Below are 18,011 nucleotides of genomic sequence, written 5' to 3' on the forward strand. Positions count from 1 at the left end.
TTTTTTTGTATTAATGTTAGACATCCTGTGTTACTCCACCCACTCATCTACACTGCAGGACAATTTTGTAGCGAGCTGCTTGCTTAAGGTGATTTAGAAACAAGACAATTTGACCTTAGGCATCTCCTGAGTTCAAGTGTTGTGTTACAACATTTTGTTGTTGATGAGTCATTTTTCGGTTGTGTCTGATTCTTTGTGACCCTTTTTGGGATTTTCTTGGCAAAGATAATGGAGTACTTTGCCATTTCCTTCTCCACCTCATTTTACAGATAAAGAAACTAAGGCAAACAAGGTTAAATGACTTGCCCAGGGTCACCCAGGGTATGAGGCCAGATTTGAACTCAGGAAGATGAGTCTTCCTGACTCCAGGCCTAGTGTGCTATCCACTGACCACCTAGCACTATCGACAAAGTATGACAGAAAGCACACTAGGTCTACAGCCAGAAAGGCCTGGGTTCAAATTCTATTTCTGACACACAGCTGGTCATTTGACCACGGACAAGTGAAAAGTATCTGCTTCTGAGTAGCTCCAATATTGATAAGTCCAAGTGTTTTACCTTAGCATTTCCTCCCACTACTCCTGGTCCTTTCTTATAGATTCAGTCTTCATTACCTAATACCTCGGAGAAGGAAGTAAAGAGCTGCCACCAGGAGGAGTTCAATTTCCTGTTTTTGCCTGTATTTTAATCCTTCTTCAGGCAATTCATGGCTTCAACCTTACCCAGGCCTGGGAGCACATATGTAGCTTAGAGGATATTTATGGAGGCAGTGGGATGCCAACACATGTCAACTTGGGGAAAAGGCAAATTGCCATGTGCCACCCTCAGTATCAAAGAATACTAGAACCCTGGAATCCTAGAATTGAAAGCATCTTCAGTGATCACTTGGGTCCAGCCCCTTCCTGGAGGATGAATCCTATCTAAAATATCCCAGATGAGTTCAGCCTTGCTTAAATACCCCATCAATGATGGGGAGTTCACATTTATGGAATGCATTATTAACCTTTAGGTATTTTGTATATTGTCTTTTGCTTTTTCTCCTCCATTAGACTACAAGCTTCTTGACCACAAGTACTGTCTTTGATTTTCTTTGTATCCCCAGCATAGTGCCTGGCATACAGGAAGCACTCAATAAATGCTTGTAGGTTCACTGACAGACTTTATGCATGCATGTATATATGTGCATTTGTTTATGTATTGTTATTACCTCCTGGGGCAATTCAATTCAACAAATTTATTACGTGCTGGCTGCTAGACATACAAAGACAAAAATCAAAGTCTCTGTTCTTAAGGAATTCCCATTCTACCAAGGGATAGAAGCTATACGTTGACAAGAAAATAGGAAAAAAAAAATATAAAATGTATTTATAAATATAAAATATACAGTGTCTCAAAACTTGTAGAGCAGTTTGTGAAGTAATTATAAGATGGAGAGTTCACTACCAACTGGGGGAATAAGGAGTGTTTTTGGATAGGGGGTAGCAGCTGAGAGGCAGCTAGGTGGCACAAAGGATGGAGTGCCCTGTCTGGAGTCAGGAAATCTGGCCTCTGACACTTACTAGCTGTGTGACCCTAGGCAAGTCACTGTCTCAGTTTCCTCATCTGTAAAATGAGCTGAAGAAGGAAATGGCGAATTGCTCCAGTAGCTTTGTCAAGAAAACCTCAAATGGGGTCACAAAGCATCAAGTAAACAAGAAACGTGGCAGTTGAATTGTGCTTCCAAGGAAGCCAGGGATCCTTGTGGGAAGGGATGATCCACACATGGAGTACCAGCTATGAAAAGAAGTGGAGATAGGAGAAGGAAGGCCAAGAAGGGAAGGAGATCAGTTGGACTACAAGGTGGAATTGTGAAATGGAGAAATATGAAATCAGGTTGGAAAGGTGAGAGCCAGACAGTGGAGGGCTCAGTCCATCCTATTTTAATCTGTATATTGACTGAAATAGGCCTCCATGCACCTTCTCCCCTTTTCATAATTCTGTCCTTTACAGTCAAGCTAATGAAGTGGAAGCCCTCTTCTACATAGTAAGGGGGAAGGGAATAAGCATTTATTAAATACCTACTACACACTAAGCACTATGCTAAGTGTTGACAAATATTACCTCATCTGATCTTCACAATAACCCTGTGAGATAATTTTCTCTATTTTACAGTTGAGGAAACTGAGGAAGACAGACATTAAGTTTAAGTCACTTGCTCAAGGTTATACAGTTATTAGGGGTCTGACAACCCTTCAAATGCCTGAAGATAGTTCTCTGGTTCCCCCTTAAATCCTTTCTTCTCCAAGCTAAGTATCCCCAGTTCCTTCAAGTGCTCCCTGTTTGCCATGGTTTCCTCTACTGTCACCATTGTGTGGGGGTTACTCTCTTCCAGACACACTCCACCTTGCCAGTACACTTTGTGACTTCTATCTCTAGAACTGAAAAACAGTACTTCTCTTAGGATCTAAGACAAAGCACGTGGGCCTACCATCTCTCTTTCTGTAAAGCTTCAGATCTTTGTGGGATCTCTAGTTAATAACATTGATAGGACACTATTAAACAGGGACTATAAAGGGTTCTGCTTGAGAAGATTAGCTGCCATAATTAGAAACCTATTCCAACAAAGACCACTCGTCTCCCCTTAATTAAACCAGCTGACAAATCCTAATATGACTCAGAATGAAATAATGGTTTGGAAGTATGGCTAGCCTGCTCAGACTCATTCAGATGATCAGCAAACCTGAAATCCATACCAACAGGACCACAGTTATAATAATAATTGGATTGAGTTGGCACTTTAAGGTTGACAAATAGTTTTACATACGTTATTTCATTTGGATCAACCATTGGATTCACTTGGATTAATCATTGCTTATTAAAGGAAGGGAAAGGAATAAAGCATTTCTATAGAGCCTACTATGTGCTAGGCAGTATACTAAGCATTTTTTTAAACAAATGTTTCATTTGGTTCTCCTTGTACTTATCTGACCATTCCTTCTCTGTCTCTTTAGCTGGATCCTCTTCCAGATCAGTCCCTCTATCCACATGTGTCTCTGGGTTCTTTTCTCCCTGTATACTATCTCACTTGGTGATCTGATCCATGTTCACAGATTTAATTGCCTTCTTTACGTTGATGATTTTCAAATCTACCTTTCCTGCCCCAATCTCTCTGTTGACCTCCAGTCTTTTTTTCTCCAGCTCCCTTTCAAGGTATTTTAAACTAGATGTCCAGCAGACATCTTAAACTCATATTCCCAAACAAACCTCATTATCTTTCCCCCTAAACTCTCCCTCACCTCCTATTACTATAAAGGGCAACACTATCCTCCTAGTCCTTCAGCCTCATAACTTGGGAATCATCCTGAGTTTTTTACTACCTCTCACCGCATTCCACCGCAGCCCCCCACCAGATCCTAGCTGTTGTCAAGGCCTGTGAATTTCATCTTTTTAACGTCTCTGGTATATATCCCCTTTTCTCCTCTGACACTGCCATGTGTAGACCCTCATCACCTCATGCCTGGATTATTGTCATAGTCTGTTGGTGGATCTGCCTGCCTCAGAACTCTCCCTACTTCAATTCATTCTCCACTAACATGATTTTCCTAAAATACAAGTCTGATCATATCACCCTCCCTGCTTAGTAAACTCCACTGGGTCCCTATCACCTCCAGAATCAAACACAAAATGCTCTGTTTGGTGTTCAAAGCCCTTCATAACCTGATATCTCCTACCTTTTCAGTCTTCATATACCTTACTCCTCTACATATACTTCTCTGTTCAGTAACACTGGCCTCCTGGCTGTTCCAGACACTCCATTTCTTGGACCTAGGCATTTTCTCTGACTGTCCCCCATGTCTGGACTGCTCCCCTTCCTCCACTCCAACTACTGACCTCCCCAGTTTCCTCCAAGTCCCAGATAAAATGCTACCTTCTACAGGAAGCCTTTCCTAACTTCATTCCTCAAGGGCAGGGACTACCTTTTCCTTCTTTTCATATCCCCAGCATTTAACACTGTACCTAGTACACAGGAAGTGCTTAATTAATGTTTACTGAATTGAATTTGGTCCTCACCACTTTGGGGAGGTAAGTGCTACTGTTATTTCTTTCTTACAACTGAGGAAATGAAGGCAAACACTTATGGTGTTAGAGACCTAGGCTGAGAGTCAAGAATCCCAAAGTTTATCCTTAGCAGGAAAATTGATAAACATCTTCACTGCACCCCTGATACCAACCTCCAGCAAGCAGCTGGTGGTACAGTAGGCAGAACACTGGGCCTGTAGTCAGGAAGACCTCAACTCAAGTCTGGCCTCATGCACTTGTTAGCTGTGTGATCCTGAGCAAGTCACTTAAGGTCCGTTTGCCTCAATTTCCTCAACTATAAAATGGGAATAATAATGGCACCTACCTCCCAGGGTTGTGAGGACCAAAGGAGATATTTGTTAAAAAGTGTTTAACACAGTGTCTAGGAAGCACATAGTAGGCACTATATAAAGCTTATTTCCTTCTCCTTTCCCCTCCAGGGCTATCTTTAGTTTCTTCTGCTCCTCTGCAGATGCTACAATAAGAGAATGCAATTAAGCCTTCATTTTCTTCATCTGTAAAATGAGGGCATTGGACTAGATGTCCTTGGTGGTTCCTTTTAGTTCCAATGAACTAGGAACCCTATGATCTCCCTGCTTGCAACACATACACCCAAACTCACTACCCATATGCTCAGATCATTGTGATGAGAGAAGAAATATGAGGACAGGGCTGGAGTTACGCTGAAATTTTCATTTTCATTGCCTACTTCTCATTAATTTTATTTTGACTTGGAGCACACAGACCAGAGGTTTTTCTCATGGCTGCCCTACAAAAATACATGGGAAGCAGATGGAGAGAGAAATTTTCAACCCTTTGCTCCTGATAATCTAAAACTAAGGAAATAATTGATGATTTCAAAGTGTTGTCCTTGCACAAATTCACAAAGAGAGATTCCCAGAGGGACGTCAGAAAGCTCCCACTCATTCCTTGTGGCCTTCAGATTACAAATAAGCATTTCCTTGTTACTTGGAAGGTAGGAGAGGAAACACTGTGCATCAGGTTTTTGTTTTGTTTTTTTTAATTGTGTGGCATAGGAGCCAGGGTAGCTCATTGAAGGGATGAAAACATAGAATGTTCCCCTTTTATAGCAAGAATTGCCAATGAGTACCTTAAAGTTCACTAGCAGTATCATAAAATGTTAGCAAAAGATTGTGGAATGGTAGCACTAAAAGGGGCATTAGAATGCATAAAATATAGAAGAGAATTTAAACTTAAAGTAGGAAGGAACTTAAAAGAAGATGGGGAACTGGGCAAGGTAAAGAGATGATGTTCATTCTGGCTATTCTGCTACATTCTGTGATGATAGATGGAGGTTCCAACTTTTTCATTTTACAGACAGAATTGGGAAACTGAGGCCCTTCTTAGGGAAAGAGAGTTTCCTAAGTACTCAGTCAGATTTTACTAGGCAGGCTTCCAAGTTCGTGCTGTAGCTGATTTTGCCTCATCTATCCCTCACTATGGTCTCTCCCTCACTGCTCCTGGCCTATCAGGATTTCCACTAGAGAAGAAAATACAGTCAATAGTTGAGCATCCTTTCCTTTCCTTGGCGGTACACATTTTATTCCTTCTTGCTATGTTGTTTGTTGAGGTTGTTGAGTTGTTTTTCCATCATGCCTGACTCTTCGTGAGCCCTTTCGGGCTTATCTTGGCAAAGACACTGGGGTAGTTTGCCATGCACTTCTCTAGGTCATTTTACAGATGGGGAAACTGAGATAAATAGGGTTAAGTGCCTTACCCAGAGTCACACAGCTAGTAAGTATCTGAGGTCAAATTTGAACTTGGGTCCTCTTCACTCTAGCCATGGTGCTGTATCACACAGCTGTTCTCTTTTACTTTTTTCCCTTGGTGGTCTCAGTACTCTAGGAAATTGAAAAGCACTGCTTCCTCTTAAAAACTGGCCAGGATCAAGAACCTTACAGAATTATTGACTTCAAGGTCACTTGGCAAGGTAAAGGCATGAGGCACATTCTGACTACTCCAGTGCTTTCTGTGATGGATGGAGGTTCATTAGGGACTCAGGCTGGGGCAGAAACTCCCCTTGTACAAATCAATGAAATCTTCCATACCTCTAAAGTCATACTAAAAACTTGATGGATGGACTCCACTCCCTCTTCCATCACACGCTGACTGTACATTTCCTCAGCAGTTAGGCGATCCAGTGGCCCCAAAGGCTAATGGGAGCTCAAGCTGGAGTCCAGAACAAGAGACTGACATTATGCTTAATGTTGTCCTCTGCCCTGGATGGACCATATCTGAAGCACCGGTGCTCCACTCTCCAGGCTGCATTTTAATAAGGACATGGGCAAGCTGAGGTAGATCCCCTAACCATACTGACAGAGCAGAGTTAGTTGTGGGACTGAAAACTACCTCCCATCATAGAAAGATATGGATGAAGGAAGTGAGGAGAGTGTTTAGTTTAGAGCAGTGGTATCGAGGTCAAACAGAAATGAGGGTGGCCACTAAACTGTACATAAAGATTCCCATGGGCTGCATACTGTCTTAGTTTCAAAGTGTATTATTACCTATATCTTGTTTATTGTTATCTATTTTATTAAATATTTCCCAATTACATTTTAACCTGGTTTGAGTCATATTCCAGCTGTGTGTTTGATGCCTCTGACTCACAGAAGTGGAAACAAGCTGAACCAGCATCTTCCTCCATACCAGACAAGAGATCTGGACTTAGGTCTTCTAGAAATCACACTTTAGTGCCTGGGAAAGTTAGTCTAGTCTCCTTCGGAGCTGGAGCCTAGGGAACTGACCCATTTGACTGGTGACTGAATATGCCCAAAACTAGCCTACTCAGTCCATTATATTTACTGGATGGTCCTAGATACCATAACATGCTCTAAGCTTCACATCCCATTGTACTGTCCACCGAGGCCATCTCAGCAGTAGGTCAGGCAATATGCATTTATTAAGTGTGCCAAGCACTGCGCTAAATATTGGTGATACAAAAAATGGCAAAAGACAATCCCTGCTCTCAAGGAGCTTAAAAATCTAGGCAGCTAGGTGACAGTGGATAGAGTGTCAGGCCTGGAGTCAGGAAGACTCATCTTCCTGAGTTCAAATCCAGCCTCAGACACTTCCTAGCTGGGTGACCCTGGGCCAGTCATTTAATTCTGTCTGCCTTAGTTCCCTTATCTGTAAAAGGAGTTAGAGAAGGAAATGGCAAACCACCCTAATGTCTTTGTCAAGAAAACCCCAAATGGGGTCACGAAGAGTCATACACAACTGAAAAATGGCTGAATAGTAACAGAATAACACTAGAGAAGTGTAGGTTATTATCCAATAAACCCTAAGTTGAGTATGACTGTATCTCTGTTCCTTAAATTCCCTGAACATGATTAGCTTAATATCATCATAACACATTTTCTTGCTGCCTCATCAGCCTTCCAACCACATTTCCAATTAAATTGAGAACAGGAGCTCAGTCATTTTTCCTTTGTATTCCCAAGGAATTTTTTTGGTATTTGTACCAAATTTGCTTTTTTTTTTTTTTGCATTGCACCATACACCTGCATTTGTTGCATCATGCCTGCAACCTAAGAGGTACTTAATACATGTTTCTAAATTGCTTTGTTAACATTTCTTGAGTTCTCCCATTCCATATGGTTATGAGCTGACTCCTCGAAGGCTGGAACACTGTATCTCCTCAAAGTGCCTGGTGAAAGATTTTACATACAACAGGACTCAATAAATATTCAAATGAGAAAAACTGAAAATTGATAGGGGTAAGGCATTTGGAAAATTAGTATCCTCTGGAGAATAACAGGAAGCCCTCCATGGACATTTACATCTTTCATCTTGATCTATGGAAGTTATTCTAAGATTTGCTTAGCTGGACAGATGGGGCCAATAGTTTGCTTTCCTGGGCTGGAGACTTTGGCATCCTTGGTCTTTAGTTCTTTAGGGGTCAGAAATGCTATTGGAAGCTTCGGTCCTGGATCCATTCACATTGTGATGGAAAAACCTACTATGGACTGGCTGAACCGTATTCAGGGTTCCTGGATCAAGGATTGGGCTTCAAATCAAGTCAAAACTCTGTTGTTTCAAAAGACTGCAAAGGTACTAAGAATTTCTTGACAATGGAACATTTAAAATCAGATTTAGGGAAAAGAGAAACAGTGATGTCATCTTTCAGTTATCCACCCTTCTGTATGTTAGTGAAGGCACTATTTTCAGGAGCTCTATTATTAGATGTGTATACAAAAGATAAGAATGTATTAAGGGGACAATCAATTGTTTTTGCTGAACAATAATGAGAAAAACAGTAAGAGCTAGTAACTGCATAGTATTTTAAGACTTGCCAATTGCCTTAACAAATATTATCTTGTTTAATCCTTATGACAACCCTGAGAGGTAAGTATCATTTTATAGATGAGGTGGATAGTGAATTTCCCAGGTACACACAACTAGTAAATGTCTGAGGCAGGATTTGAACTTAAGCATGCTTGACTTCAGGTCTAGTTCTCTATTCTACCTTGCCCTTATAATTTGATATATAATTATCTATGTACGTGTGTGTATAGATATAATTATTGAAGGTCAAGTTCCCGCTTAATCTCTCAGGTGTTCTTCCTCTGGGCTATAGTTATTGAGAGAAATGATTATTTCTCTTATATATTAATGATCAAATATTGAGTTACATTGAATTGAAGGACATTGTTGATGGATGAGGTTGCCTAAGACCCCATTCACCTAGAGAGTCTTATAGAGAATTTAATCTAAAGTGAATTCCAGCCCATTGTGTTCCACTCAGCCAGGTCTGAGTACAGGCATATCCTTTGTCTACACTGCTGAGGCTGGCGGTGGTCTGGGAGTAAGAGCGATCAAAGTTATGCCCCTAGCCCCTCACTAGAATGGTTCTACCTCTCATTATAATAATCATTCTTCTCATTAATTATTAACCAATCAGAGTTGATTGTAACCCTCAGAAACTACTCTTCCAAGGGCATATATAAGCACTGAGTGGGTTCCATGAAGGGTCTTGGCATTTGAGAGTGCCACTTATCCCTTTTATTAATTATCTGCTGGCATGATTAACAAAATGATTCATTACCCAGAAACTATGTCTCTCCAACCTTTTATATGTCCTACTACCTTTTTGAACTATGTGCAGAAAGACTGTCTGTCTTGTGCCAATGCAAAAGTGCTTTGTTCCTTCGTTTGTCGAAGACCACGTCATCAGAGAAATGATGATATGACTTGTACTTGACTTTGTTTTGAGTGAGGGAGGGTTAAGCAAGGTCACTAGCCTCATTTTCTCCTCCTAAGCCATCTGGATCCAGATATTCATCAGGATTACTGGAGATGGCAATGGGAGATCTTGGCCCATTTAGGCCAAGGCCTATTCAGGTACTCGCTTAGGATGAGGTAACACCCATTCAGTGAATAGGCCTGTTTAAGAAGTAGTCAGGGGATGGCCCCTTTAATAAGCCAAAGAAAAATAACTAAATCAAGCTGGGAGGGAGACAGCAACAGTTACTACTGATAATCACTCTTAAGCCAGGAGGGTCCAGAAAACAGCCTTTAAGTGGAGCTTAGGCAAGGGTCTAGTGTTGTCCAATCTATGGGCTTCAGAGTGTAGCGGGTTTAAGGAGAAAGGAAGGGAAGGGAACGGAAGGGAAGGCAATTGTCCCTAGTAAGTGACTAGTCAACAAACTAGAAGAATGCCATAGTTAGAAGGGACTTAAAAAGTAATAGCTCACATTTATAATGCTTAGTAGGTGCTTCATAAAAGTTTATTGACTGATTGCAAAATACTTTTCATGGGGCAGCTAGGTGGCACAACGGATAGAGTGCAGGGCTTGGAATCAAGAAGACTCATCTTCCTGAGTTCAAATCTGGCTTTAGACACTTACTAGCTGTCTGACCCTGATCAAGTCACTTAACTCTGATTACTTCAGTTCCTCATCTGTAAAATGACCTGGACAAGGAAATGGCAAGCTGCTCTATTACCTTTGCCAAGAAAAACCCCAAATGGAGAGTTATAAATGACTCAACAACAAAAAAGCATTTTCCATGCAGGATCTTATTTACCATTTTTGTCTCATTTGAGTCTCACAACTACCCTAGGAAATAGGTAGTGGTGAGTTTTATTCTCCCCATTTTACAGGTGAGGAAAATCAAGTGATTTGTTTAAGGTCACACAGCTAATAAGTGATAGAACCAATCATCATGAGCTTCAGTTTTCTCATATGTAAAATCACTAGATTGTCTCGAAGGTTCTTCCCAAATTAAATCTATAATCCTATAAACTAAGGTAAATTTTCATTTTTCATAGACATGATTAAATCTAAGTGAATGCATCACTCTATACCCTCATTACTATGCCAAGTCAAGGATAACAGCATTCATAGTTCTGTAAATATGGAGGTAGCAACATTTTCTTCAAGTTTCTGAAATTAAATTATTTTATAGATCTACAGAAGTTCACCTTATTGACTCCCGTAAGTATGGAATTAAACTCATGAAAATGATTGCTTCTGTTTCCCATATACAAAGACAGAAGGGAGGCTGAGAGATGTATCACATATTACTTCTCTCCCCCTCTCCCCTAGGCTGCTTTCAATTATCTAGAAATTCTCATATTTGAAAACAATATAATTTCATCCTATGGATTGATGTTTGCTCTAAATCTTCAAAAAGAACACTGTATCCTAGACTATAGGCCTGAACTCTCCTGTATCACTCTGCTGAAAACTGCATCTCCATTACTACATCCCAAGGTCGCACTGCCTTGCTGGGCACTTCTGCTTAGGCAGAGTAATATTTTGAAATTGGGAACAAAGAGCCCTGTTGTTACACAAAGTAAGACTGCAAATGGCTACTCAGAGACCCAAGGAATGAGGGTGGTTTCTTTTTTGTTTTTCTTTTTTTTTTTTTTTTTAAAAAGAAGTTAAAAATCTATTTGGAGCTAAACTTCTTTCAGGGTCTACTTAGTGGCAGTCTTGGAGCACAAAAATTGAGATTCTCTAAATCACAATTCCAAGTCAGTTCTGGTTTGTTCTAACAGATATTTGGTAGATGGGCAGACTACCCAACAGTCTACGGAAGGCCAACAGCCAACAGGTCTGGAAATGCAACAAAAATATATGATTCTGCCTTACTCTACTACAAGCGTTTTGAAGGCAGGGATGGGGCTGTTTTTTGTAGTCCTAACTGGATTCTGATGTTAATGTACTCTTGTTATGAGTCCGTGAAGAGTACAGGTGTTTTGCTCTTTAGGGCTTGGGGTTAATCCTCCATGTCCAGTTGGTTGCTTATTTCATCATTTCTATTTTTGAAGTACTTCTCATTCCTCTCTCTTCCCATGGCCACAGGTCACTATAAAGTGATTTCCCATAGTCACAAGTGGTACCTCCACTTCTCCTCTCATTCTCTCCAAACATTCTCTACAGTCTTTCTTCCAGCCTTATCATGCAACTAACAAAGACCCAGATCTTCTATCACTTCCCATTTGGATTAGCATGACATTCAGCCAACTGGTCTATCTACCTCCAGTTTCTCCCCCTTTCAATACAGACATGCATTGATTCCAGAGCAGCAACATCTTTAGGAAGATTCCTAGCCCTGATAAGGACATATTCCAATCCCCCACTCAAAAATCTTAAAGTATCTCATTACCTACTTAATCTCTGTAATTCCTTCACCTGCTATTCAAAGTCCTACATGTTTGGCCTAAATCCCACTTTCCTTCTTTATATCCTGTTACCCCTTTCTTTTCACATGCTCCAGCCATTCCTTAAATATGCCACCTCCTTCCTCCCTTAGTGTCCCTACCTCCACCCTCATCACTTTGCTTATGCTGTTCATGTGACCTGGAATACCCACTACCTCAGTTCTGCCTCCACAGTCTATTCACTACAATTCAATTCAAATGAAACCTTCTCTATGAATACTCCCCTGAAACTTTCAGTGAAAAATCATCACTCTCTCTTCTAAACTACCTATTACTGCACTTTCATATTCAACCTCAGATTATAGTTACTGGCACATTAACAACTGGGGGACGTCTGGAAGGGTATCCTCTAGCTAGTGGCATCTCACTTGAGCCTTGAAGGGTGATAAGGAATCAGCAGGAGCCTCAGTATCCAAGGCTTTGGAGGTTCCATTTCAAGAGTGCCTGTCTTCACAACCAGCATGAAGGTAAGTGGTTCAAATATCATTATTGTCATTATACAGATGAGGAAACTGAGGCTTGGAGAAATAAGATAATTTCAGGGCATGAGAGATCACTAATAATTGTAGACACCAGGAATGGCAGAACGGATTTTCTTTTCCCTCACGAGCTTGGGAATAGAAAGTCCTTTATACTCTTTCTACCCAAATTATCACCAACAATACATCTTACTCAACGATGCTCTTGAACTTTGGTTTTTCATTGCTTCTGGTTACGCCTTTCTGGGGGCAGTTAAGTGGCACAGTGCCTAGAATGCCAGGCCTGGAGTTCAAATCTGGCTTCAGATACTTACTAGCTGTGTGACCCTAGGCAAATCACTTCATCCCATTTGCCTCAATTTCCTCATCTGTAACATGAGAAGGAAATGGCAAACCACTCCAGTATCTTCACCAAGAAAACCAAAAATGGGGTCTCAAAGAATGGTCACAAGTGAAATGAATGAACAAAGCAAAACTCCCTCTTACTTCACGCTCACTTCTAAAAATTGCCAGCAGAGCTATCCTCATATACACCTTTGGTCATCCTATCTCAGACAGAATCTCTTTCATATGACTTTTTTATGATGTCGGGTCTCCAGCCTGACATCAGGCTGCCCTGCCCATCTGTTAAAGCTGTAGTACTTAAGAAAACCCATTCTGGTTAGCTTTGCCCTTTCATCCTGAACCTAGGGGTGAGTGTCTGACCAAACAGTGACCTAATTCTCTTGTTCCTTTGTACCTACCAATGCCTTGTGGGTTTCACTATCATTTATAATTCTGATCCTCCTCAAATGGAGAACAATTTATACATCAACAACATGGCACAGACAAATGACTTAGGAATGATTTAAGAACTCTGATCAACTTAATGACCAACCACAACTCCAGAGGACAATGATAAAACACTTTCCCCAACTCTTGACCAAGAGGTAATGGATTGAAACACAACCTTTTGGGTCATGGCCAACATGAGAATGTTTTGTTTGACTTTGTATATTTATTACAAGGTTTTGTTTTTCTTCCTCCCAATTTGGGGTGGCAGGATATGAGAAAGGGAGAAAAAAAGATTTTTTTATTCACTGAAAAAATATAAAATTAAATTGAGACACTTTTTTTGACTCTTTAATCTTGCTCAGAACTCACCTGGCATGGAAAAGGGGGAGAGGAAATCTGTTTCTGTCGATTCGGGTTCTGGCTGCTGCTGTTGTTGCTGCTGCTGCTGCTGCGACTGCGGCTGTGGCTGCTGAGGCTGATCCTCCTGGTTCTCCACAGGCACATTCCCATTCTCAATGTTCTCATGTGTCCCATTCTGCAGTGGCTTACTCACACAGTTGGCAGAGTTAATCAGTCTCTGTCTCTGCACAGGGAGTAAGATAAGGGAAACCAAGAGTGAACCTAGGAAGACAGACAACAGCACAAGCACCCTGCTTTCCTATTTTCTTTTCATTCTCTGGGTCACAGAACAGCATGCAGATAGCTGAAGCTGTCCTTGGCTTGGAAGAGTCCATGCAAAATACTTAACAGCCTAGCTTCATGATAATTTGGTTGGGTTGGTTGATTCTCATCTTGAAAAATTCCATGCAATAGTTTTGATCTGCTCTGGGATTGGCTAATAATAGATAATATATAAATGGGCTAGTTTACTCCTCCAAAAGATGAAGGGGTTAATTGAGACTTCAGGAGTTCTTAACATTTCTGAGGAGTGTATGTGTGTCTTGGACGACTTGGGCAGTCTAGTGAAGCCTTTGGACCTCTCACCAGAATAATGTTTTTAAATCCACAAAATAAAACGCAATAGATTACAAAAGAAACCAACTGTGCTGAAACACTATCTCTTTTCCTTTCTCCTTCCTTCTCTCTTTTTCTTTCTCAACAAGAGTATGGATTCCAGATTAAGAATAAGAATCCTTGATCTCTAAGGTCACAGGATTTTAGGATTTAGAGTTGGAAGAGACCTTAGCAGAGGTTAGGGCATTTAGACAGCCCCCATTTTAGAGATGAGGTCTTGAGAAGAGAAATGACTAGCCCTAGATCACAGGGGAAGTAAGCAATAGTGTTGTACTTCTGATTCCCCATTTGGTCTACTTGATATGTGGGAGGCCTTTGTTTATTTCTCTTTAAGTAGTGAGGCTACCAGTGGAAAACTCAGATTATTCCTCACTCTTAACGAGTGACCGACCCATCTTCAGATGTCACAGGCTTAATGATCAGCTCTACTTAGAGGGTTCTTCAAACACTATGTCTATAGTTCCATCCCCAAATCTCTCCTGAGCTTTAGGTACAAATCATTAGGTGCTTAATGGGCATTTTAATTTGGACATTCTTAAAACATACCAAACTTGATATGTCTAAAATGGTTATTTGCCCCATCTTTCAAAATTCCCCATTTCTGTTAAAGAAACCATCCCATCCTCCATCCTCGTAGCTTCCCAGATTCACAATCTCAGAATTATCCTGGACTCTTGTCATCTCTGTGACCCCACATGTCCAGTCAGTTGCCCTACCCTGCCACTTCTATCTTCTCTAACATTTCTCACATCTCATTGATCTCCTCTCTGCTCAGACTATCTCAGTCCAGGCCCTCATCATCTCCTGACTAAATTATTGCTACAACTTTCTAATTGGTCTTTCTGCCTTAAATCTCTCACTACTCCACTCCATCCTACCCACTGCTGCCAAAAATAGTTTTTTTTGAAGCACAGATCTGACTAACTAGTGGTTTTCTGCTGCTTTCAGGATAGAATATAAATTCCATTTGGCTTTTAAAGCCCAATAGAAACAGGCTCCAACCTTTCTTTTCAGCCCCAGGAGACATTACTTCCCTTCCCTCACTCTGCAATCCAGCCAAACTGTCCTCCTCTCTCTTCCTCACACAGGATGCTCCCATCTACCATCCCTCATCACTTCCCCCTTACAGAAGCCTTCATTTCCTTTAAGATACTGCTTAAGCACCATCTTCTACACCAAGCCTTTCATGGTGCCCCTGACTGCTAGTCCTTTCTCTCCCAAACTACTCTGTATTTAACATTTTGCATATATTTGTATTTATCAACTATATTTGTGCCACAGATTTTAACCTGTACCTATTATCTCCTCCATTAGAATCTACCTGATTTTGTGTTTAAGGGGATGGGGAAAGGGATTGGTGCCTCTGGGCTCCCATCAGCCACCTGGTGCCTGCTACAAAAGCCACCACATTCAGAAGGCTCAGATAGTACGTATTTGCAGGTCAGCATGATTGTCCTTGTTGTCTCTTATCTGTCATCTCTTCTCTCTGTGCATACCTATGATTATGAACTGCCTGTTTGATAACTCTGACCCCAACCTTGGCAGAACCTTACCATGAGCACAGTGTAACCTCAGTGACCACTCTGCCATGGGGTGAATCTCTCTTTGTTGACATGGTCTGCAGGTTGAAAAGTAAGTGAACACTCTGAGTAAGCTTTTTCCTTGTGCCTATGATAGGAACAGGTCATCCCGAACAAATTCCAGTTCCCTCCAAGGGATCTCCAGCCCATAATATGTAGGGTTATCATTCTTCCAAGATTTGCAATTTCTGGACATGGGCAACCCCATTATGTTATTCCCTGTGGAATGACCATTTGATGTTGACAAAACAGTATGTTTATGGGAGCTCTCCAGTCTTTTGTGTTGAAAGTGGAACAAGCCTAATGGGATGCCTTTTTTGATTGGTATTCAAAAGCTTCTAAACATAAAAATGAAGCCATGGATAAAAGCTACAAAAATTCACAAGGAAAACTCAAATCATAATGGAAAGATGCAAGGGAGAAATTGACTGCTTCCCAAACTAAGTGAAGACCTTCTTTTTTAACCTGATAGGAGGATTTAAACTCATTAATTAAGTCAGATGTTTTAGATTCATCAATCCAGATAATGCCCTCTGAGAGAAATGATTATTAAATAAATTACTGAGAAGATCCTGGACTTTTCCTAAAAATTTACCCCACTTAGATTAGCTCATCTAGGTGGAGTGGTTGCCCCACTCAACTAGAAAACCTTGAAAAGAATTTAATGTGAATTTAATTACTTTCTTTCTCTTTCTATTCCTTATGTCCACATAGGGTATTAAACCCTTACCTGTGACTACTCTGCCCAAAAGAATGTAAATTTTGATCACTGAAATCTTTTTTTCTTAAGGACCACATCTCAAACCCAAATCACTCTGGCTCTCATTGATTGGCTAACAGTAGGTCCTGGGTCTTTTCCTCTCAGATTGATATTTTTTTTTTTAGACTAGACAAAGAGGCCATTTTCTGTCTCATTTCTTACCTAGCCTTAGTCACTGAATGGGTGTTGTCAAAATAAGACCTGTTAAAGACCTTTGCTTAAAAAGGCTGAGATCTCCCAGGGCATCCAGGGCCATCTCTAGTTATCCTGATTTATATCTTGCCACTGGACCCAGATGGCTCTGGAGGAGAAAGTGAGGCGAGTGACTGCACAGCCCTGCCTCACTTAAATCCAATTCATTTGCATGTTGTGGTATCATCTCCTTGATGTCAAGAACAAAGGACAAACATCAATAATTCTCACTCATTGTGTTTTACTCAGGCTCTAGTGGGGATACATTTTTTGATTAGATTGGTAGTCTAGAAGTAAATGACATGGTTAAAGTCAACCCCCCCAGCTCCTCATTAGAATAAGTCCACTTGTCATTATAATATTCATTCTCTCATTACTTGTTAATCTATCCAAGTTGACTGCCACCCTCAGAACATTCACTCTTCACAGGCTTATAAGCATTGAGTGGGTTCCATGAGGGGTTTTTTGGCATTCAAGAATGCCACTAGTGCCTTTGATTAATTATCTGCTAGCATGATTAATAAAATGATTAATTACCCAGAAACTATTTCTCTCAAATTTTATATGTCATACCTCTCTACCACTCTCTTTAACCCAGTTATAAAACACCACTATTATTGTCTTTGGATCTTAACCCCTCTATTGTGTTGAAAAAGCCATGTAGAGTGTACCTACTACTCTCCTAGTATCTCTTTTACTCCATTCCCCAAACTCAGCCTCTCTGTCCTCAATCCTTCAACCTTACAACTTCCATCACAGGGATCTTCAAATCCATCCCTTTAACCTTCCTGCACTCTAAATCCTGGAAAGAGACTCCTGGAAACATTGTCATTACAGTTCATGTCCCTTGGAAGCCAGGTGATCTTTACAATTTGACCCCAAATTTCCCTGAGATCACAGAAGATCAAGAAAAACTTCAAGAAGTTATAGACTATTATAAATTGTTGCCACTTAGCTTGGATCAATATTAATCAATGAGATGTTAAGCTCAAGGAAGCCATGCTGCATTTTTTGTAGTCTACAACTGACCTCCAAATCAGGAGCCTTTTGATAGGTGAGAAGGTTAGACAAGGATCTCCTTGCCATATTATCCATAAAGACAAGCTGGACTAAGACAAATATCTATAAACAAAATAAAGGTGAATACTAAGAAGGTTATCTAGAAAGGCTTAAACAAACAGGTGAGTATTGATCAGAAATGGGTGACCCTGTCTGGCAGGCACCCTAGGCAGCAGTAGCATCTTCTATCCAAGTACTAAATCTTAGGAGAGAGGAGAGACTCTGGGATGCTATAATAGGAGGAGGAGATAAGGACCTAACCAAAGTTAGGTGCTGTTGATAGCAGCAATTTATTCCCAACACAATAGCATGGACAGACTAGGGAAGCCAAGCTGATGGTCCTGTATAGCTCCAGGCTCAAAGACCAGATTAAAATCATAATCACGATCAATAATGGTGGAGGGAAAA

General features: G+C 40.8%; 1 protein-coding gene across 1 annotated transcript in view; it reads right to left on the reverse strand.

Moving 5' to 3' along the window:
* Positions 1-18,011, reverse strand: part of SLC24A4 (solute carrier family 24 member 4) — a 297,207-nt gene that overhangs the window by 52,330 nt on the left and 226,866 nt on the right. Inside the window, exon 12 of the mRNA XM_072624485.1 lies at positions 13,368-13,581. Within this exon, the coding sequence (XP_072480586.1) occupies positions 13,368-13,581 (214 nt within the window). The remainder of the gene's footprint in view (positions 1-13,367; positions 13,582-18,011) is intronic.

The sequence above is a fragment of the Notamacropus eugenii genome, chromosome 7 (genome assembly GCF_028372415.1).
Source record: "Notamacropus eugenii isolate mMacEug1 chromosome 7, mMacEug1.pri_v2, whole genome shotgun sequence".
NCBI classification, from domain to species: Eukaryota; Metazoa; Chordata; class Mammalia; order Diprotodontia; family Macropodidae; genus Notamacropus; species Notamacropus eugenii.